Source organism: Nansenia antarctica, assembly GCF_963989245.1.
Source record: "Nansenia antarctica genome assembly, chromosome: 1".
Classification (NCBI taxonomy): domain Eukaryota; kingdom Metazoa; phylum Chordata; class Actinopteri; order Argentiniformes; family Microstomatidae; genus Nansenia; species Nansenia antarctica.
This window is the reverse complement of record NC_137674.1, coordinates 2,438,901-2,463,589: the sequence shown is the minus strand read 5'-3', so window position 1 is coordinate 2,463,589 and position 24,689 is coordinate 2,438,901. Positions and strand designations below refer to the sequence as shown.

The following is a 24,689-nucleotide window of genomic DNA, read 5'->3' as shown; positions in this document are numbered from 1 at the left end:
CTCCTTCATCTCTCTACCTTTCTACATCTTCATCTCTCTCTACCTTTCTACGTCTTTATCTCTCTACCTTTCTACATCTTCATCTCTCTACCTTTCTACATCTTCATCTCTCTACCTTTCTACATCTTCATCTCTCTACCTTTCTACATCTTCATCTCTCTACCTTTCTACATCTTCATCTCTCTCTACCTTTCTACATCTTTATCTCTCTCTACCTTTCTACATCTTTATCTCTCTACCTTTCTACATCTTCATCTCGCTCTACCTTTCTACATCTTCATCTCTCTCTACCTTTCTACATCTTTATCTCTCTACCTTTCTACATCTTCATCTCTCTACCTTTCTACGTCTTTATCTCTCTACCTTTCTACATCTTTATCTCTCTACCTTTCTACATCTTCATCTCTCTCTACCTTTCTACATCTTTATCTCTCTACCTTTCTACATCTTCATCTCTCTCAACCTTTCTACATCTTCATCTCTCTCTACCTTTCTACATCTTCATCTCTCTACCTTTCTACATCTTCATCTCTCTACCTTTCTACATCTTTATCTCTCTACCTTTCTACATCTTTATCTCTCTACCTTTCTACATCTTCATCTCTCTCTACCTTTCTACATCTTCATCTCTCTCTACCTTTCTACATCTTTATCTCTCTCTACCTTTCTACATCTTCATCTCTCTCTACCTTTCTACATATTTATCTCTCTACCTTTCTACATCTTCATCTCTCTACCTTTCTACATCTTCATCTCTCTCTACCTTTCTACGTCTTTATCTCTCTACTTTTCTACATCTTTATCTCTCTACCTTTCTACATCTTTATCTCTCTACCTTTCTACATCTTTATCTCTCTCTACCTTTCTACATCTTTATCTCTCTCTACCTTTCTACATCTTCATCTCTCTACCTTTCTACGTCTTTATCTCTCTACCTTTCTACATCTTTATCTCTCTACCTTTCTACATCTTCATCTCTCTACCTTTCTACATCTTTATCTCTCTACATTTCTACATCTTCATCTCTCTCTACCTTTCTACATCTTTATCTCTCTACCTTTCTACATCTTTATCTCTCTACCTTTCTACGTCTTTATCTCTCTACCTTTCTACATCTTCATCTCTCTCTACCTTTCTACATCTTTATCTCTCTACCTTTCTACATCTTTATCTCTCTACCTTTCTACATCTTCATCTCGCTCTACCTTTCTACATCTTCATCTCTCTCTACCTTTCTACATCTTTATATCTTTACCTTTCTACATCTTTATCTCTCTCTACCTTTCTACATCTTTATCTCTCTCTACCTTTCTACATCTTTATCTCGCTCTACCTTTCTACATCTTTATCTCTCTACCTTTCTACATCTTTATCTCTCTCTACCTTTCTACATCTTTATCTCTCTACCTTTCTACATCTTCATCTCGCTCTACCTTTCTACATCTTCATCTCTCTCTACCTTTCTACATCTTTATATCTTTACCTTTCTACATCTTTATCTCTCTCTACCTTTCTACATCTTTATCTCTCTCTACCTTTCTACATCTTTATCTCGCTCTACCTTTCTACATCTTTATCTCTCTACCTTTCTACATCTTTATCTCTCTCTACCTTTCTACATCTTTATCTCTCTACCTTTCTACATCTTTATCTCTCTACCTTTCTACATCTTTATCTCTCTACCTTTCTACGTCTTTATCTCTCTACCTTTCTACATCTTTATCTCTCTCTACCTTTCTACATCTTTATCTCTCTACCTTTCTACATCTTTATCTCTCTACCTTTCTACATCTTTATCTCTCTACCTTTCTACATCTTTATCTCTCTCTACCTTTCTACATCTTTATCTCTCTACCTTTCTACATCTTTATCTCTCTCTACCTTTCTACATCTTTATCTCTCTACCTTTCTACATCTTTATCTCTCTACCTTTCTACATCTTCATCTCTCTACCTTTCTACATCTTCATCTCTCTACCTTTCTACATCTTTAATCTCTCTTCCTTTCTACATCTTCATCTCTCTACCTTTCTACATCTTCATCTCTCTCTACCTTTCTACATCTTTAATCTCTCTCTTCCTTTCTACATCTTTATCTCTCTACCTTTCTACATCTTCTAACATCAAAGGACCTCAATGGAAATAAGCCTCTGGCTTTCTTGTGTTATCCTTGACGTTTTGTTTTTCTTCTCTTTTATACGTGTATGCTTTTTAGGCTCCTTTGGAGCCGATAACTGTATACCCCATTTAAAAAAAAAACTTGTCGGATAAATGTATTCATTCAATTGTGTCCTCTCTTCCCCAGGGGGCCGAGGCAGTGACTCTGACCCCCCACACCTGTTCTCTCTCCCCAGGGGGCCGAGGCAGTGACTCTGATCCCCCCACACCTGTCCTCTCTCCCCAGGGGGCCGAGGCAGTGACTCTGACCCCCACACCTGTCCTCTCTACCCAGGGGGCCGAGGCAGTGACTCTGACCCCGACACCTGTTCTCTCTCCCCCAGGGCCGAGGCGGTGACTCTGAACGACTGCCTGCAGCTGTCCTACCTGCCCTCCAAGAGGAACCACATGCTGCTGCTCTACCCCCGGGAGATCCTGATCCTGGACCTGGAGCTGAGCCAGACAGTGGGCGTGGTGGCCATCGAGCGCTCCGGGGTGCCCTTCATACAGGTGGGCGGCACACACACACATCTGTGACACCATCTGATAATTTGGTCACGCACTACGAGGGCTCCCCGCCTCCGCCATCAGACCTCAGCAGCTCTTCCAGAACGCTGCCGCCCGTCTGGTGTTCAACCTCCCCAAATTCTCTCACGTCACCCCCCTCCTTCGCACCCTTCACCGGCTCCCAATAGCAGCTCATCTTCCACCGCAGACTGAAGACCCATCTCTTCAGGCTGAACCTTAACTGTCCCTCCTGAGACATCTACTACCCCCTGTACTGTTTCCCCTTTGTCATATATATAAAAAATATATATTTATACTGTATATATATACAGTATATATATATATATCGCCCTTCTTCTAGCACGACGACTGCCAATGATTCACTTAATTAGTCAAATGTATCTGTTGTAAGTCACAAAGGCGAAGGCGTCTGCTAAATGCCACATGTGTCTTATCCATGTGGCAGCTGGACAAGCTGCTGAGGGCAATGCACATATTGTTCCGGAATGTGCCAGCAAGGAGGGGAGATTACAGTGCTGTAAGAATGTGCCAGCGAGGAGGGGAGATCACAGTGCTGTAAGCACATCTACAGTCTTCCCTTTGTCGTTCTGTGGCCACTGTTGGATTGAAACTAAACTAAACGACCTCTCCAAGTCACATGTTCTGAGGAGGGGCGGCGACGAGAAGACGGGCTGAGCGTGAGATCATTGAAATGGAGATTGTGGCCAAGGGAGCAGAGCTCAGAAGATAGCTCTTGTTGCGCACACACACACACACACACACACGCACACACACACACACACACACACACACACACACACACACACACACACACACACACATCTAATAGATCAGACCATATTTTAAGACAAATCTATACATAAATGCAGGTAATTCCAAAGAGTTCACTTACTTTTTGTTACTATTTTCTTCCCTGTTTTCGTGCCTGTCCGCTGTTGTTTATTTGACCAAAGGGTAGATTGGAAAAGCGCAGGACATCGAGTGAGGCCTTCTCATGGGTATGGGGCTAGTAATGGCTAATGGGGCATAAACTGTCCCCCTGTCTCGGTCGCGGGCTGTGCCCATCTGTGAGGGAGCGGCTGCTGTGGGTTCCTGTGGCAGCAGAGAGTAAATCTTGGGGTGTAATGTGTTGTGCAGTAATGAATCGGCAAGACCCGGTTCGGCCCAGTGGGACCTTCACAGCCCAGAAGAGCCTTTAGAGAGATGGATAGGAGGAGAGGGCGGGGGTGACTCTTCTCTAAGCCTGGTGGCCACGGGAAAGTGAATTAATTCTACTGTATGTGTGTGTGGTGCATTATTTCATTTGAGACAGCTTTGTTGTATATTTACTTAGTTAGTGTTCATGTGTATAACACGTATGTGTTTGTGTTTATCCGTGTGCATAATGTGCAGATTTGTGTGAGGGAGAGAGAAAGGAAGGAAGGAAGGGCGGGAGGGAGGGGGGGAGGAAAAACGATTCAAAAATTATATCTAAACGACGCATTTTGATCCAACATGACATCTATTATTTACATTCGGCACACAGTGCACAGTGCAGGGCATTCAAATTTGACAAAAAAAGTGTGTGCGTGCATGCGTGCGTGTACGGTGTGTAAATGTTGTTAATATACTAGGCACCCAGACCTACCTCTCAGGGCAGGAGAGCAGAGGCATTACTCAGCCTCTGAGGCCCTGTCTGAGGCCCTGTCTGGCCGACGCGGGGCTTCCTAAGTGTTATAAAGTGCTTGTCACACTGCCAATTTGCATGACTGATGATGCAGCTGCAACAGCAGCAAGGCCTCTTAGAGTCCAGCATGGACTATGGAAGCTGCACACACACACATGCGTCACACACACACTCATGCGTCACATGCACGCACACACACACACACACACACACACACATGCGTCACATGCACACAGACACAGACACACACACACACACGTGCGTCACACGCACACACACATGCGTCACATGCACACACACACACTCTCACACACACACACACACACACACACACATGCGTCACATGTACACACACACACACCCACACACACTCTCACTCTCTCACACACACACACACACACACACACACACACACACACACACACACACACACGCATGTCTCACATGCACACAAAAGCCAATACTGTACCCTCCTCTCCCAGAGAGAGAGAGACACACACACACACAGAGCCAGACTCGTAGAGAGAGAGATAAAGACAGACGCTTCAGTCTCTCACACACACACACACACACACACACACACACACACACACACACACACGGCGGTACATCACTCACCCTGTCCTACTCCTCTTGTTTCCAGGTGGTCCCCTGCGCCCAGAGAGACGCCCTCTTCTGCCTGCACGAGAACGGCTGCATCACCCTGAGGGTGTGTCGGTCGGCCGCCCCCACTCCCGACGACACAGGCAAGCGAGCGGTCCTCCTCTAACACCTCTCACACACTCTATCAACCTCTCCGTCCGTTCACGACCCCTGGTTCTCACATCCATCACGAACACAGCAGTTACACCCATTACTCCTCAATGACTATTGACCCTCTCTATTGCTCTCCATTTGTCTCTGGGTTATTGTTGAGATTGATTGAGATTGAGATAACGTTTATTGCCACTATGCGTTACACATATAGGAATTTGCTTCGTCACCACAGCAAGTGCGTTTATACTTTTTTCACATATCAAAAAACAGGACAACACAACAACAACACAGGACAGACAACAGTGCATTGGATGTGTGAAGAGTTAACACTAGAACAGCCGTGCCTTTTTGACCTACTATAAGAGCCGCCTCAGGGGCCAAATGACCATAGTCTTCACAATGGGAAGCTGCTACTTACACACAACGACCACTAGTTGGCCCGTCTTGTAAATTAGCCTGCCTCCTACACAGAAAAACTGCGAAATAGCTGTATTCTAGCTTATCCTGATGTGATTTTGAAAATGTAAGGATACTGGGTGGTAGAACGCACATATCTAAGAAAAATCATGAAAGCAGGGTCCTAAAATTTGATCGAGTGCAAAGATATAAATAAGAAATTACTCACATGGTCAAATGACCCCACCCGTGGCTGTTCTAGTGTTAACATCTCTCACTCACTCTATCAACCTCTCCATCCTTTCACGACCCCTCGGTCACACATCCATCACCAACACTGCAGTATCCCCATTACTCCTCAATGTGGATATTGACCCTCTCTATTGCTCTCAATTTGTCCTCTGGTGTTATTGTGAAGAGTTAATGACCCTGAACATGGGGAGTCAGTTGTGTTGTGATATGTGACACGGTCTGATCATTTAGTCGGCTCCCATCACAGACCTCCATAGCTTCAGATCATTGAAGAGAGTACGTAAGATTGTGGCTGACCCCTCACATCCAGCTCACAGCTTGTTTGAATTACTCCCTTCTGGACAGCGGTACAGGGCCATCAGGTCAAAAACATCACGCCACTTGAACAGTTTCTTCCCCAAAGCCATAGCCCTCCTCAATAACTCCTGATCATTGCACCTTGCACTTTACATGTTTTTGCACTAAGTTGTTAGTGTTGAGTGTTGTTGTGTTGTCGTCTTGTTGTTGTATGTACTGTAGCCTGTTCAGCATGGAGAATACCAAGTCATGTTCCTAGTGCACTGCACATGGCAAATAAAGTTGAATTTAATTGAAAAAAATGTATTGGGCATGTTGGCAACCAATCAAAAGAGTTTTCTTTTCAAACACCGAACTACGTTTCAACGTTGTTGAGAATCACAACACAAACTCGCTAGTCAAGCCAAAATTCTGCAACGCAATGGATTGGGTGAGTAATCCCCACTGCTACCTAGTTAACTATAATACTAGTACTTTACCTTGTTAGCAGGCTCACAAAACAAGCTGTGTTAGTTGACTAGCGATGTGTCATTGATTTTCAACAACGCAGAAACATATTCACATTTTTCGAAAGAAAAGTCCAATCGTCATGTCAGATCCCGACATGAGGACCAAATGATCAGATTGTGTCACATATCTCCATCTATCGGGCGGCTGTGGCGCAGGTCTGTGGTGCACGTCTAATGATTGCAAGTTTGGCAGATTGGCGGTTCGAGCCCCGGCTGGCCACATGTCGAGGTGTCCTTGGGCAAAACACTGAACCCTAAATTGCTCCCAGTGAGCGGGCCGGCCGGCGCCTTGCATGGTAGCTTGCCGCCATTGGTGTGTGAATGTGTGTGTGAATGGGTGAATGAGAGGCCGTTGTAAAGCGCTTTAGATAAAGGCGCTATAAGTGCAGTCCATTTACCATTCATCATCTCTGTTTTCTCTCCTCTGTTGTTGTTGGGTCATTCAGACCCGGAGCAGGGTGTGCAGGAGCTGGTGTACGACCTGCGCTCCCAATGCGACGCCATCCGGGTCACCAAGACCGTGCGGCCGTACCGGATGGTCGTGTGTCCCGTCAACGAGAACAACGCCGCTCTGATCGTCAGCGACGGCAGGGTGATGCTCTGGGAGCTCAAGGCCATCACGGGCAAGCCCTCCGTCAACCCCAGGTACACACACACACACACACACACACACACACACACACACACATACACACACACACACACACAGTACACACTCAGTACACACACGCACCCACACACACACACACACACACACACACACACACACACACACACACACACACACATACAGACAGACATACATACATACAGACACACATACAGACATACATACATACACACATACACACACACACACTCTCACACACACACACACACACACACAGTTTAGTACAATTTTAATGTCGTTTAATTTGTGTGAATGTAAATATTAGATACATTTGAAAACGTGTAATTAAGTAAATTTTATTAGTATCACCGTTTTAAATGTTCCCTTCCTTCCTTTTCTCCTCGTCCGTCAGTTCTGTGTTGTCCCCCCTCTACTCTCCGGTGTCGTTCTGTGGTACTCCACTGGGCCAGAACCAGAAGCGGATCCAGGACCTCTCACTCAACACCATGATAGGTAGCTACTGTCCCTCCACATACTGTATATTACATAGTTACCTATCACTACATCTTGTTCTATTTATATCATGCCCTTATATAACTATTTGCACTTCTGGTTGGATGCTAAAACTGCATTTCGTTGTATAGTACTTTGCGATGACACTGCGATGTGCTCTGCGATGACAATAAAGTTGAATCTAATCTAAACTAAACTAAACTGAACAACTCCATAGCTACACTTGTTCCATTTGCTCCACAGAAAAACCCAATTACAAGCACTTCAATCATTCTTCCATGTCTAAGAAACATTTATTTTTTGTACAGTAGAAAGCCTTCACCTTCTCCTATTTCTTTCAGAAACACAAGCGATTTTAAAAAACGGCGTTCTTTAGCAATCTTTTCAGAGGACAGAAAAAGAATGGAAGCAGCGTCTGTGTGTTCCAAGGCCTTAAGACATATTTTATGTCCCTCATCTGAGCTGTGTGCCTCGCAGAGCCCCAGGGCCGCCCTCAGCTCTGCCTCTCTGTCTGACACTTCTTGTTGCTCATCAACACCCTGCTCACAGCACAAAGAGAGACCTTGTAGGTGAATAGGCATTATACGCAATCTCTCTCTCTCTCTCTCTCTCCTTCTCTCTCTCTCTCTCTCTCTCTCTCTCTTTCTTTTTTATTTTCTCTCTTTAGCTGTGCCACACAGGAGGAGAGATAGGACACAGGCAGCTATTAAAGAATAAAGCCTGGCGGTCATGTGGAGAGGCAGTTGGATGCAGGACAGAGGGAGTGTGCATCAATGTTCTTGATTCAACACTGATTGATTAACAGTCTTATCTGTTTGAAGGCTGTAGATGTAGATATGTCGGCAGAATGGTCTGCCCCCACCAGTTCAGTGCATACACAATTATTTATTACATCATCTTCTTGAACGTGTGTGCTTGTGTCAGCAGCCATTTTGGGTTTTATGTCTAAAGAATTTACTTGAGTCCTTTTTTGGACAGTCCTTCAAAAATGTATGAATACAAATGACAAATAGATACAGTAAGAACATGATTGAATGAACCAACATTTAACGGTGACATAATCGTCATGAACTTGTGCTGTGTTTATCCTGTGCTGGCGGAAATATAAAAATATTGGGTTTTATGTAAAAAAAAAAGAAAAAAAGAAGAAAAAAACACTTAAGAGTAAAACATTTTGGGCACCCCTTCTAGAATGGATTTATACATTCCAAAGATCATTATACCAAGAGCCTTAATCCACCGTGTAACGATTTAATCATGTAGACACAAAGGAACCAGACTATTACCATCTAGAACCCCCTTACTCACTACCCAAACTGTTTACTGAGACAAAGCTTAATCAAACAAACTATAAATGTGCTCGTTTTTTTTCAGGCTGCAGCCAAAAGCTAATTTTATCAGGAAAAGTAGCCTTGGATCACATCGTTAAGCTTAATGCAGAGCTGCATTAAAGGATGTAAAGCACAAGGCGAAAGTGGTTTAAAAGGGACCCTATCAAACCAGGCCAGAATACGCTAATAGCCGAACTATACATTAACTCTGTTAACACTAGAACAGCCATGTGAGTAAAAATGTATTTATATCTTTGCACTCAAAGATATCAATCAAATTTCAGGACCCTCCTTTCATGACGTTTCCTAGATATGTGCGTTATACCACCCAGTATCCTTACATCAGGATAAGCTTGTACACAGCTCTTTTTGCAGTTTTTCTGTGTAGGAGGCAGGATAATTTACAAGGTGTGCCAACTAGTGGTCGTTGTGTGTAAGTAGCACCTTCCCATTGTAAAGACTATGGTCATTTGACCCCTCTCTTATAGTAGGTAACATAGGCACGGCTGTTCTAGTGTTAAGTCACCGCAACATCTCTGTGCCATGAGCCACAGTTTAACAACTCAAACTGGTCTGTGACCGGCTAGGCAGGACGCGAAAGCAGCAAGCAGCATGTCTGTGTAGTGAGGCGTGCTTGAAGCAGCATGGTTTTACACTTGAAGTCTATTTTCCTCAGCAGCGAAAGCGCTGTAGATGCAGAGAAATAAGCACCGAATGAAATTCACACACCAACTCGATTCATCCTAAGAACTAAGTAGGACAATTGCAAAAATTACCCTGCGTCCATTGAAAGGCATTTTAGGCTCAACAAAAGATAAACTGTGTTGACACAATTCCTGATGGCATGCAAGTATAGGCTTCTTCAAATAATAGAAATTATATAAGTTGCAGATAAGTTGTTGAGGTTTCAAGAATGAAGCCTCCCGTTATGAAGTGTAGCCAAAATAATTTTCAGATTTACAATGGGAAGCTGCTACTTACACACAAAGACCACTAGTTGGCGCCTCTTGTAAATACTCTCTCCTACACAGAAACAGTGTAAAATGTAAGGATACTGGGTGGTAGAACGCACATATCTAGGAAAAGTCATGAAAGGAGGGTCCTGAAATTTGATCGAGTGCAAAGATATAAATGTTTTTTGTTTTACTCACTCAGTCAAATGACCCCACCCATGGCTGTTCTAGTGTTAAATGACCCCACCCGTGGCTGTTCTAGTGTTATAGTGATTCTAGTGTTATGTGATTGATGGCAGCTGCTGGACTGAAAAAATCAGGTGTAGTGCTGAGGCACAAATATGTACATTTCAAGCCTGCAAACTGCGACACTTTAAATGAATGTGCAATAACACTATGTGCAATATGATCAACCCTAGTCGTCTATCTGTACAGTATAGTATAGTGGATAGTGTACATAGCCTCTATTTATGTAAACCAGCTCCTTCCCTTCTTGTGTTTTTTTTAGTTTTTTTTTTCTTTCCTAACACCAGGGGAGCCACCCCTCCTAAATTTCGTTGTTTGGTACCTGTACTATAGCAATGACAATAAAGACCATTCATTCATTCATTCATTCATTCAAATCACCCCACCCGTGGCTGTTCTAGTGTTAATGACCCCATCCGTGGCTGTTCTAGTGTTAACCGTCTCCGTCCTGTGTTCTCTCCAGGTCAGAGTCTAGTGTCGGGAGCGGACCCTCCGCCCTCGTCCGTGCAGCAGGAGGTGCAGCTGAAGTTCCTGTTGACGGGGCTGCTGTCAGGGCTGCCCATGCCCCCGTTCGCCCTGCGCATGTGCCCCCCGCTCACCACCAAGAACATCAACCACTACCAGCCCCTACTGGCCGCGGGTGAGTACGACACCTCGGCCTTCTCTGGTCCTCTGCTTGTTGTAGTGGTAGTGACTTAGCCTTTACATACACACACACACACGCACACACACACACACACACACACACACACACACACACACGATCACACACACATGCAGTCACACACACACACGATCACACATACACACACACACACACACATACACACATACACACACATACATACACACATACACACACGCATGAGGACCAAAGCATCAGAACGTGTCACATATTATCAGCTTCAGTCTAATAGGTGCCTTTCAGAGTCTTTTGAGGATATTTACCGGTGCGAAGAGAAATAATAACTCCCACAAACACTTCTGTTGTCCAATCTGTGATGTTCCGTTCCCCAGCCTGAGAGAGGCTCATCCCTCAGCATTTGTGATTGACGGACAATCTGTTAGAGCAGGCTGACAGATGGTCTGATGTTCCCTCTGCGCACCTGCGTCTCAGGGTTCTCCTGAATCTGGAACATGATTTGTTTCTATGCAGATAGGTCAGTGAAGTCTCCTTGGTCCTCCAGCATAATCAAGAGTTTAATCAGGCCCCAGTCCCTATGCATAATTAAAACGCTTTGATTAGTGTTGTGCTCTTGCTCACTACAGAGCTGGCCGATGTGGAAAAGTTGAGGGTGAGTTTAGCTAGGAGGAGAACTGATTCTCAAACCCATTAGGTTGACCGCCATGACTAATGGTTCCTCCTATCTAGTGACTCATGATGGGATATAGCCTCTTCCACTGCAGTAATGCTCTGGTTGTCAGAGACAGCGTTCTGAGCTGATAATGGCTTCTGGCAGTTTACATTGACATTGACATTTTTGGCATTTAGCAGACGCCTTATTCCCAAGCGACTTACAATCGATACATTTGACTGATCCATCAGTTCACCAGTCGTAGCAGGAAGAGTAATCTAGCTCAGGCCAGGGGCCATTGGCAGTCGTCGTGAGAGAAGAAGAAAGAAAGATTTTCTTAGTTTTTTTAAAATATATATAGACACTGGAGAAACATTACAAGGGGGGAAGTAGAAATCTTAGGAGACACAGTATAGGAGGAAGCAGGTGTCTCAGGAGACACAGTGCTCGGGGGTAGTAGAGTCTCAGGAGGAGCAATTAAAGCCACTTCCACTTCAGTAATGCTCTGGTTGTCAGAGACAAGAGTTCTGAGCTGATAATGGCTTCTGGCAGATGTACCGCAGGACAGGTTGGTCAAACCAGGCTTGGTCAGTATTGGTTAGTAACAGTGGGAAACACAGGACTCGTACTCCTCTCTCTGCATATGGGTTCTTCCATAGGGGAGCAAACAATGGAGGAGACGAGTTCAATGCTGACGGTTGTGAAAGCACTGGCATCCTCAGACCCATCAACACTAGACAGAAGGCTCTCTCTCTCTCTCTCTCTGTCTCTCTCTCTCTCTCTCTCTCTCTCTCTCTCTCTCTGTCTCTCTCTCTCTCTCTGTCTCTCTCTCTCTCTCCCTCTCTCCCTCTCTCTCTCTCTCTCTCTGTCTCTCTCTCTCTCTCTCTCTCTCTCTCTCTCTGTCTCTCTCTCTCTCTCTCTCTCCCTCTCTCTCTCTCTCTCTCTGTCTCTCTCTCTCTCTCTCTCTGTCTCTCTCTCTCTCTGTCTCTCTCTCTCTCTCTGTCTCTCTCTCTCTCTCTCTCTCTCTGTCTCTCTCTCTCTCTCTCTCTCTCTCTCTGTCTCTCTCTCTGTCTCTCTCTCTGTCTCTCTGCCTCTCTCTCTCTCTCTCTCTCTCTCTCTATCTCTCTCTCTCTCTCTCTCTCTCTCTCTGTCTCTCTCTCTCTCTCTCTGTCTCTCTCTCTCTCTCTGTCTCTCTGTCTCTCTCTCTCTCTCTCTCTCTCTCTCTCTCTCTCTGTCTCTCTCTCTCTCTCTCTCTCTCTCTCTCTCTCTCTCTCTCTCTCTCTCTCTCTCTCTCTCTCTCTCAGATCAGCTATATGACAGTCCTCGCACGCCCATAACCACGGCTGTCTGAGCTCCCTGTCTGAAAAGCTGTAATCTTTAATCTGACGGCTCCATTTTAGGCAGGTACACACACACACACACACACACACACACACACACACACACACACACACACACACACACACACACACACACACACAGACACACACACAGAGAACCCCACACAGCCACCCCCTATCTATTGGACTGAAGCCGATCTAATTCGTTTAGCCATGCTTGCTCCAACACCTCTTCATTGTGGCACTGTTTGTGACTGGCAAAGCTTTCTATTGAATGGAATGAGTAACAGGGGGAGTGAGGCGTCGCAAATTGATCCCACGAAACCAAGAGGGAAGAGGCCAATGAAAGCAATTATTGAGGCGACATTCTCCTCAAACTGTGAAAGCAACACAGTTATCAGACACGCTCATTCTTTTAGTTTTAGCGGACGGACTGGGGGAATCAATGGTAAATGGTAAATGGACTGCACATTTGACTTTACAATGCCCTCTCATTCACCCACCCACCCACACCCACACACACATTCACACACCAAATGGCGGCAAGCTACATTTCGAGGCAATTTGGGATTCAGTGTCGACTTGACCAAGGGCACCTCGACATGTGGCCAGCCGGGATAGAACCGCCGTGAAAACGTCTTGCATCAGACATACGTAACCCTTTACGTGCCGGACCAGGCAATGTTCATGCCTCTGTTCGCAACTAAGTAACTAACTTCCCTGCATTTTCCATGGGATTACACAAGGTCTTGACCAGGGAAATTGCCTGAGCAGATTTCCCTTGAAATTCTGTTCACACATGCCCCTGGCCAGGTACATTCCATGGAATCTAATGGGAAAGCTCTTATGCGTGAATGAGGTTACATCCCCAGTTCCAGCATTCCTCCAGATCTGATCATGAGATAGATCTCCTCTCACCCCATCAGAGCTCCGCAGACTGAGAAACGTCTCCCTAGAGAGAAACAACATCAGTGCTAATTAAGGCTAATCAGGCTAATTAAGGAATTAACTGTGCCGACCAGGGACACACTAATCACAACACTTCTCTAGAACTCATTTACTTACTCAAAACACTTCTCTAAAGCTAATCTACTTACTCATTTCACTTCTCTAAAGCTAATCTACTTACTCATTTCACTTTTGGAGTGTGCGGAATTATTGGCTTAATATATTCTAGATATGTGTCTATTACAGTGAATTATTACTGTATTACTGTGAAGATGAACGTTTACAGTGCACTGTGTAAGTAATGGGACACATAAAGCATGTATTGTTCGTTTGGCTCTATACTCTAAACGTTTGGATTCAGAGTCAAACAATTACTATGAGGTTAGAGTAGAGTTTCTGAACTTTTATTCGATCATATTGGTTTCACCATTTAAACAATTTAGAAACACTTTTTATACATAGTCCCCCTATTTCAGGGCACTAAAAGTAATGGGACAATTGGCTTGACAGATGTTTCTGGTAAGAATCAGAAAAACCAAAAACCAAAACCATACCAAAAACCTTAGGCTTGCCAAAATCAAGTGTACTGTTACGCAATGGCTGCTGTACAGGCCTGGCAGAGCATCACCAGAGAATATACCCATTGTCTGGTGGGGTCAATGGTTCGCAGACTTCAGGCAGTTATTACATGCAAAGGATTGTCAACCAAATACTAAATACTATACATTAAGACAGGGGTGGGCAATTATTTTTCCCAGGGGGCCAAATGAGCAACTGAAAATATTTTGGAGGGCCGGGCCAAAATTCCGAACTCAATTATGCATAATATACATTTTATTTCTGTATAAAAAGCAGTAAATGGCATTGTTTTGACCGCTGGTAAGAGTGTATGTTATTATTTGGCAATTAAAAGGTGAGGTTAGCTTTCAAAAATATCATTTATTCAAATAGAATTTCCAAAATGATAAAAAAATGTGAAACATTTGACTCATTTTCAGTCACATTAATAACAAAGGGCATTTTGAGTTTCATATATACTATTGAAACAAGGATTTTTTTTGCTTTCTAAAGACATCACATCATCTTTGTAGCCAAAATAAACAAGACATGTCACTGAACTGTGTAACTGTGTAAAGAAAAGTGTCCCAGTTTTGTAGCCTTTTTTGACTTTACATGCCTATATTAAACATTTAATGTTTTCAGAACTGTGCAAAAAAAAGTGTCCCATTTCACTTGTTATATTTCCACATTTTAGTGTTCTTCAGTTCTTTTTTTTTCATTCAGTGTGAGAAATCCAGTCTCTGTTGAGCTTTAACAAGTCCATCAAAGTCAGGTTGAATTTCTGAGGTGGAGATGTGAAGCACAGCTGACAGATGTTCATCAGTGAGAGAGGATCTGTACCTGGATTTGGCCTTGACCCATCATCTGGCCTTGACCATCATCTGGCCTTGGCCTTGACCCATCATCTGTCCACAATTACAGACCTGTATCCCTTCTCTCCTTCCCTTCCAAAACCCTTGAACGCGCGGCATCTAAACAACTGACTGACTATCTCCGGAAGATGGATCACTTAGACCCCCACCAATCCGGCATCAAGGCTGGGCATTCCACTGAGACTGCGCTCCTTGCTGTCACGGAAGCCCTCCACTCTGCCCAAGCTTCCTCCCTCTCCTCTGTTCTCATTCTCCTTGACCTGTCTGCTGCCTTCGACACAGTCAATCACCAGATCCTTCTCTCCATCCTCTCAGACCTGGGCATCTCTGGCACCGCACACTCCTGGTTTTCTTCCTACCTGGCGGGCCGCTCCTACCAGGTGACCTGGAGAGAATCGCTATCTTCTCCACGAACCCTCTCCACTGGAGTACCCCAGGGTTCTGTCCTAGGGCCCCTACTTTTCTCCCTCTACACCAAGTCTCTTGGCTCGGTAATCTCTTCACATGGGCTCTCCTACCACAGCTACGCAGACGATACTCAACTCTTCCTGTCCTTCCCCCCGTCTGATGTACACGTGGCAACCCGTATCTCAGCATGTCTCGCTGACATTTCAACTTGGATGGCTGACCACCATCTCAAGCTCAATCTTAACAAGACCGAGCTCCTCTTCATCCCTGGGAAAGCCTGCCCTCTCCAAGACTTCTCCATCACAGTGGAGAACTCTACTGTAACCCCCTCCCTGACAGCCAAGAACCTTGGAGTGATCCTGGATAACCGACTATCCTGTGCGGCAGGGTTTCCGTTAGAAAAAATTGCCGCCGGACATCGTGTCCGGGAAGATTTCGATTTACCGGACAAACGTGATATATTCCGGTCATCATATTAAAATATAAAATAAAAAAAAAATAAAAAAATAAAAAAACTAATATAGCTGTTTGTCGCGGTGATTACTGTTGTGTAGCGGCCTATATATGCCATTTAATGTCTATTTCTCATCCGATACGATTAGATGCGAGCTATATAATATATAATAATATAACATGATTCGCATGCGCGCTATGCCATTATGTCCAGCGCTGAACGGGCGCCTCACTGGGAACTGAACAGACAGCATCGATCAATGAACAGACTCCACATTACGTTAACTGAAGTTTGTTAAATTGTTTGGGATTAATGTGAGTTTTCTATTTTCTCTTTCCAGTTTTACCCTTTTTTTTATCAATAAAACAATGTCATTTCTATAACCAGGTCTCGCTGGTTGGGAAGGCATTTCGTTTAGCTGCCTGTCAAATCATACTTAATCGGACTCGGGAGTATGTCAATGAGGAGAACATAACTGTTTATTGAGAAACAATAGGCAGGCTGGGATACGTATATAAAGAAATACCACAATGTCTAGATGTATAACATTTTATTGAACAGTGCAAGCATGTAGGCTTCTGGCGTGACATCGTACCCCTAACGTTCTTAGGGCTTGTTTGAAAAGCTTAGACTGAAAGTTAGTGCCCTGGTCAGATTGTATAACAAGAGGAAGACCGAATGTGGAAAAAAACGTTGTTAAAGCTTTCACCACTGAGCTGGCTGATATGTTACGCAACGGAACAGCTTCGGGAAAACGAGTAGCAGCGCACATAATAGTGAGCAAATACTGACTTCCACTTTTAGTCCTAGGCAAAGGTCCAACACAATCAATTATTACACGTTCAAATGGCTCCCCTATAGCAGGAATGGGATGCAATGGTGCGGGTGGAATGGATTGATTAGGCTTACCCGCCATCTGACAAGTATGGCAACAGCGGCAGTGCTTGGCAACATCCGCCTTCAGTCCGGGCCAAAAGAAATGTTTCAATATCAGCTGATAAGTTTTAGTTATACCTAAATGTCCTGACCACTGGCTCTCATGTGCTACAGATAACACCTGTTGTCTATAACCCACAGGCACAACCACTTGTTTTACAGTATTCCACTCACAACCATTTGCATTAGGAGGAGACCATTTACGCATTAATATCCCATCGTTAAGGAAATAAACTACGTTGCCCCCTATTTCAGATTCCTCACTAGCTGCATGTAAAAAACATTTGTTTAATGACTGATCAGCTACTTGAGCGACACGCAATCGCTCGCCGGTTACAGGCAGAGATAGGCTGTCAGCGGATGGTATGGTAGGACTCGGGGAGGATGGTAACTCTACCACTTTCTCCCTGGGAGAAGCTGAAACAATCGGGTTCTCATCCCTTTCAGAAAAGGCTTGCATAATCACACTATCACAGAGAGAAACATCGCTATCCTCCTCTCTGCCTCGACTCGATTGTGCACGAGTTATAGCGCACACCGGAAACAACCGCTGTTTCGCATAGGCAGCCTACACATTAGGAGTCATCATCATGCCGGTGTCAAATCATATCATAATAAAAGAAATACATAGCCTATATATTCGTCTTTTTTAAAATAGAAGGAATCAGAATGTGAACTTTAGCGAATTGTATTCAAATTGTGCTTAGAGGGAATTATTTTCACCGGACATTTATGTCCGACGAGTTTTCAATTTGTCGGACTTCAAAAAAAAATACCGGACAAAGTCCGGGAATTACCGGTTAACGGAAACCCTGCTGTGCGGAGAACATTGCAGCAACGGCTCGCTCCTGCAGATTCTTCCTCTACAACATCAGAAGGATACGACCATTCCTTACCAAAGAGGCAGCGCAACTCTTGACCCAGGCACTGGTCATCTCCCGCCTGGATTACTGCAATGTACTCCTGGCTGGGCTCCCCGCTTCAGCCATTAGACCTCTGCAGCTCATCCAGAATGCTGCTGCCCGGCTGGTATTCAACCTCCCCAAATACTCTCATGTCACCCCTCTCCTTCGCACCCTGCACTGGCTCCCGATAGCAGCTCGCATCAGATTCAAGACCCTGGTGCTTGCATACCAGGCAGCTAAAGGGACAGCCCCTGCCTACCTGAAGGAAATGGTAACCCCCCAAACCCCCGCCCGCTCACTCCGCTCCTCCACCTCGGCTGGCCGACTGGCCCCACCTCCTCTACACAGCAGTCGGGCTGCCCGATCACGTCTCTTCACAACACTGGCTCCCCGCTGGTGGAATGAGCTCCCCACGGCTGTCAGAACGGCAGTCACTACCCATCTTCCGTCGTAGACTGAAGACCCATCTCTTCAGGTTACATCTTAACTGCTCCTCCTGAGAAATCTTCTGACCCTCACTACTACGTCTCCTAAAGACACCCGCTTTCCCCTCTACTGTGTCCCTAAGAACTTCTATTGCCCCCCTTGTACTGTTTCTCAGTTTCTCCAGTAAAAAAAAAAAAAAAAGTTTTAGTAGAAGGCGATAGGGAGAAGGTTTTTCCTTCTATCAGTGGCCCCGGGCCCAAGCTAGATTACTCTTCCTGCAACGAATGGTGGATTGCTGATTCACATGCTTAGTATTCAAATGTATTGATTGTAAGTCGCTTTGGAATAAGGCGTCTGCTAAATGCCAAAAATGTAAATGTAAATGTGGTCAACTTCATGACTGAGAATGTCTGTTCACATACTGTATGTAGGTGGATCCAACATCTTCTGACCATGTCTCCTCATGTTTGGAAAGTGCTCCTCCTTGAGAGCAGAGTAGAACTCCAGCAGTGATGCTGACTTGAAGTGCTCTTTCAGTAGTGAATCAGACTGCAGGTCAATGAGTTCAAGCTGAACATCAGTGGGTGCACTATCAACACTGCAGGTAAAGGGAGAGGAAACCAGCTGCATTTCATCCTCAACCTTTTTGAAATCTTGAAAACGCCTTGAAAATTCATCATGCAGTGCTCCTAACATGGATGAGTACCTGTGCCTGTGATCAGCTGATGGTTTGACTTCTTTCAGGGTTTTCATGTGTTCGAGATTGTTGCTGCCTAGTTGCCTTGAAATGAATTGCAACTTTGTCATGAAGGCTTTCACATGGCTATGCATTTCATGAACAAAAAGGCCCTTGCCCTGCAGTTGTGTGTTCAGTTCATTCATCATTGCAGTCACATCAACAGCAAATGTTAAATCTGCCATCCAGTCCTTAGCAATGCGGTTTTAGTCCACCCATAAGATAAGTAGAAAATATAATATATATATAAAAATATATATATATATATATATATATACTGTATATATATATATATATTTAAAAAAAATCTTCTAATTATCATGGGATCTTTCGCGGGCCGGTCAGAATCATCCCGCGGGCCGTGCAATGCCCGGGTCTGCATTAAGAGCTTAATTTGGACATTACCGGTATATTAATCTGTCCCATTACTTGGTACCCTTAAATAGGGGTCTATGTATGACAAGTGTTGTACTTTCTGAATGGTGTCTATGTGTTGTCCCTTATCCTGTGATTTTACCATTTATGTATCCAGAGTTGGGTCTGCATGTTCCAACTAAAATTCCAAACATAAAATAGTGTGAATTGTATGCAAAATGATGACATCAAGACAGCACTGTCACACACATCAACAACAGAAGACCAGCCCAGATTCTAGCTGTTTTTCAGGCTCTCTAACGTTAGATTAGATGCTCAGTTTAATCATGTTTATTTGGGGTTGAACATTGTGTATAATCATGTATTCCACTCCACTATCAGACTTAGTGGAGGGATGCTGACAGGCCTGGAGGTGTTGATCTACTCTGATAGTCTTTGATATGTAGCCTAGGCGCTGCCAAATGATGGTGACATAAATGGTAAATGGACTGACTTATACAGTATAGCGCCTTATTCCAAAGCTCTTTACAACGGCCTCTCATTCTCCCATTCACACACACATTCACACACCAATGGCGGCAAGCTGCCAGGCAAGGCGCTGGCCCGCTCATTAGGAGCAATTTGGGGTTCAGTGTCTTGCCCAAGGACACTTCGACATGTGGCCAGTTGGGGCACAAACCTGCCGACCTTGCGATCATTAGACGCCGGCTCTACCTCCTGCGCCACAGCCGGCCCACACATGGAACACTAGTGCTCACCACGGCAAGACATATAGCATAAAAAAATACAGAAAAAGAAGGATGGGCAAGAATAGATGCATATATATAGAAAATAAATAGATAAACATTTAACAACATAATAAGACAATGAATAAAAAAGATATAGATAAAAGTGTTATTACTGCAACTGTATTCAAGCGCTGCTCTTCCTGATATGGTGTTTGAGATTACAGGTACTGCGTCTGTGTTTATCTGCTATCTTGCTCGATACGGCGTGTGAGATGGCAGTGTAAAACGACACGTTTGATACTGCAGCTGTATTCAACCGCCATCCTGGCCCATACGGTGTGAGAGATTGCGGTGTCTCACCATGTGTGTCTCTCTGTCTCTCCCTCCCCAGGCACCAGTAACGGGTCAGTGCTGGTGTACAACCTGACTAGTGGTCTTCTGCACAAGGAGCTGGGCGTCCACTCCTGTGAAGTCAGGTAAGAAACATACCGGTCACTGAACAGAGAAGATTGTGTGTAGAGGGAGTGAACTGACCTCAATTCAGCTTATGACATTCATGAATACTAGAACAGCCGTGCCTATTTTACCTACTATAAGAGCCGCCTCGGGGGTCAAATGACCATAGTCTTTACAATGGGAAGCTGCTACTTACACACAACGACCACTAGTTGGCGCATCTTGTAAATTAGTCTTCGTCCTACACAGAAAAACTGCTAAATAGCTTCATACTAGCTTATCCTGATGTGATTTAAAAAATGTAAGGATACTGGGTGGTAGAACGCACATATCTAGGAAAAGTCATGAGAGGAGCGTCCTGAAATGTGCAAAGATTTAAAAAAATAAATAAAATACTCACTAGTTCAAATGACCCCACCCATGGCTGTTCTAGTGTTAATGACCCCACCCACGGCTGTTCTCGTTTTAAGGGAGCTACTGCCTTCCCACGGCTGTTCTAGTGTTAATGACCCCACCCACGGCTGTTCTCGTGTTAAGGGAGCTACTGCCTTCCCACTGCTGGTGTCTATATTGCGGGGTGAATTGTGGTCAAGGAGTGTGGACATTGTGAAGAGAGTTAGTCATAATGTAGCTTTTCACAGCAGGCTAGGAGGAAGAGGGTAAACATCAAAGAGAAGGTCTGGCTTCTTTAATTACCCTTCTCTAACGAGCACACAAGCTACTTCAATGTGATTAATTAAGCATTAAGATTGATTAAATGATGTCACTAAGAAATTGACTGGAAACAAACACCATTCATCTTTTGAAGACCAGACTCTTCTTTAATTAGGGAAGTTGCTCTCCACAAAAAGAAGAAAGCTCACACACAAACAAACTTTAATGAATAATAACCTTGCTCACTAGTTACACAGTGGAGAAACGTTTCTTCTTTTGCTCTATACCCTAAATGACCATGATTGTTACTGTGATTTGTTGACAACTTTTTTGAGAGAAGTTAAAAGATGATGCACATAACAACAGACACTCATTCTACAGGCATGTGGAGTGAGGGTTCTTGGAAGGTAACAGCTCTCATGTCTGCACAAATTATACCTAATATTAATAATAATTCATTATATTTATACAGCGCTTTTACGGGGCTCAAAGACGCTGATAATATGGGAACAGAAACAGAACAGAAACACGGAAACAACAAGCAACAGATAACACGAGCACATAGAACACAGAGTTAACAACAGATAACATGACACATAGAACACAGAGTTAACAACAGATAACATGACACATAGAACACAGAGTTAACAACAGATAACATGACACATAGAACACAGAGTTAACAACAGATAACATGAGCACATAGAACACAGAGTTAACAACAGATAACATGAGCACATAGAACACAGAGTTAACAACAGATAACATGAGCACATAGAACACAGAGTTAACAACAGATAACATGAGACATAGAACACAGAGTTAACAACAGATAACATGAGCACATAGAACACAGAGTTAACAACAGATAACATGAGCACATAGAACACAGAGTTAACGACAGATAACATGAGCACATAGAACACAGAGTTAACGACAGATAACATGACACATAGAACACAGAGTTAACGAACAGGCGGTGGCTGAGGGAGAGAATGCCAGAGTCGGGGTGTAGCTCGTGAAAAAGCACGGTCTCCGAAACCTTTGAGTTTCCAGGACGGGACAGTGAGGGGAACAGTGGATGAGGATCGGAGGCTACCTGTGGAGAGGGAGAGGTTGAGAAGGTGCATGAACAAACCAGCCAGGTGTGGGCGGCGCGAACCGACTGAGGTGTCTGTCTGTGGTGTCTGTCTGTGGTGTCTGTGCTGTCTGTGATGACGGTGGCGACTGTGGCGTCTGTGGTGTCTGTGGTGTCTGTGGTGACGGTGGTGACGGTGGTGACTGTGGTGTCTGTGGTGTCTGTGGTGACGGTGGTGACTGTGGTGACTGTGGTGACTGTGGTGACTGTGGTGTCTGTGGTGTGTGCCCTCTCAGGCAGGCTGATGCTGTTGCTCTGGAAGCTCGTCCAGTTTCAGCTCATACGTTAGCTGCTCAGTTAGGTCTCCCTTTGAGGTCTGAGGTTGTACCCAGCCCTCGCCACATGCTGCGTGAGTCATTGTTGCACACAGCTACAACTCTATCTTTTCACTATATTCCCTCGTGGCTGTCTTAATCGCTCTGCGGAAGGTCACAGTGGCTTTCTTGTCGTTAGTTATGTGGCAGGATTTGAAGGCAGAGAGAGTCGCTCTAGAAGTGCAGCCCTTACTGCAGTGTTAATCCACGGCTTCCGATTAGGATATATCCTTCTTGTTTTCGTGGGGACAACCTGCTGTACTGCACTGTTCATAATGTCAAAGACTCCCTGAGCATATTACCCATGTACTGTATGTCGTCATTCATCTCGTGGAATATTCCCCAGATCAGATCACGTATTCATAGTAAACATCCAAGTTCAAGTTCCACGTCAGATTCGACAGACCGACGATGTATCGTTCTCAAGATGGGTGGATCGAGTTTCAGTCTTTGCTTGCAGATGTCTTGGGCCACACACACACACACACACACACAAACGTTTTGACAACCACACCAAGGGAGTGCCGGGTTGCTTAGCATCTCATTTGCATGTAGTGTAGGGAAAGTGGAGTGATTAATCATGTGACTGTTTAGCATCTCATTTACCACAGATATCGTTACGATGTCGACTCGTTCAACAGATGAATGGACGTGTTTGTGTTTGTGTTTGTGTTGTGTTTGTGTTGTGTTTGTGTTCTGCTCTGCAGAGGGATCGAGTGGGTCAGCCTCACCAGCTTCCTGTCCTATGCCACGTCTGCTCCTAACAACCTGGGGATGGTGAGGAACGAGCTGCAGCACGTAGATCTGCCCACTGGTGAGACACACACACACACACACACACACACACACACACACACACACACACACACACACACTGGTGAGAGACACACACACACACACTGGTGAGAGACACACACACACACACACACACACACACACCAGGGTTTCCGTTAGAAAAAAGTGGTGCCGGTCAACGTGTCCGGGAAGATTTCAATGTGTCGGACAAACGGGAGAAATTCCGGTCATCATATTAGAATATAATATAGGTGTTTGTCGCGGTGATTAGCTGTTGTGTAGCCTATATAGGCCTATGCCATTTAATGTCTATTTCTCATCCGATACGATTAGATCGCGAACTATATTATAGGCTTTCATGATTCGCATGCGCTACTATGGCATAATATGTCCAGGGCTGCACGCGCGCCACACTGGGCAGCCTAGTCACCTTTGCTACTTTGAATTACGACTGTAGGCTACTTTAAGATGTTTATTTCAATTGCATTAATGGGATTTGAGTATGTAATTGGTAATTTTAAGTATGCTTAGTTTAGCTTTTGATGGCTATTTGAACGGACTGCATCGATCGATCAATGAACGGACTCCACATTACGTTAACTGAAGTGTGTTAAATAGTTTCACGACAGTAATGTAAGTTTTTTATATTCTCTTTCCAGTTTTACCCTTTTTATCAATAAAACAACGTCAATTCTATAACCACGTCTCGCTGATTGGGAAGGCATTAAGTCTAGCTGCCTGTCAAATCATACTTACTCGGACTCGCGAGTATGAGAATGAGGAGGATGTATCGGGGGGATACACACCCGTGGACTATTTCACCTTAGTGGCACAAATTAAACTCTAACACTATAGATAGACTAAATTGAACTTAAATGATGGACACCGACTGAATAACTGAGTGGGGGGAAGACAGGTCTCAAATGTGGAACAATTATAAAATTTAATACATAAAGATAAAACATACACAAATATATAACATTGATATCCCTAAACTCAAATGTAGTGTGGTATTGTCAACCTAATCTAATCAATCCTAATCTAATGGTACCAGTAGCCCAGGTTGTCGATAGTAGCGCACTACTCCCGTAGTACTTCTCCCGACTCAGGGCTGGAACGGGCACGGCAGGCTCAA

The 24,689-nt window shown here is 44.3% G+C and overlaps 1 protein-coding gene across 1 annotated transcript in view; it reads left to right on the top strand.

The window, feature by feature from the left end:
• Positions 1-24,689, top strand: part of wdr11 (WD repeat domain 11) — a gene marked incomplete at its 5' end in the record, with an annotated part of 66,482 nt that overhangs the window by 10,016 nt on the left and 31,777 nt on the right. Inside the window, 7 exons of the mRNA XM_080531978.1 lie at positions 2,501-2,666; positions 4,994-5,096; positions 7,007-7,205; positions 7,583-7,683; positions 10,677-10,853; positions 20,589-20,673; positions 23,467-23,573. Coding sequence (XP_080388104.1) covers positions 2,501-2,666; positions 4,994-5,096; positions 7,007-7,205; positions 7,583-7,683; positions 10,677-10,853; positions 20,589-20,673; positions 23,467-23,573 — 938 coding nt within the window. The remainder of the gene's footprint in view (positions 1-2,500; positions 2,667-4,993; positions 5,097-7,006; positions 7,206-7,582; positions 7,684-10,676; positions 10,854-20,588; positions 20,674-23,466; positions 23,574-24,689) is intronic.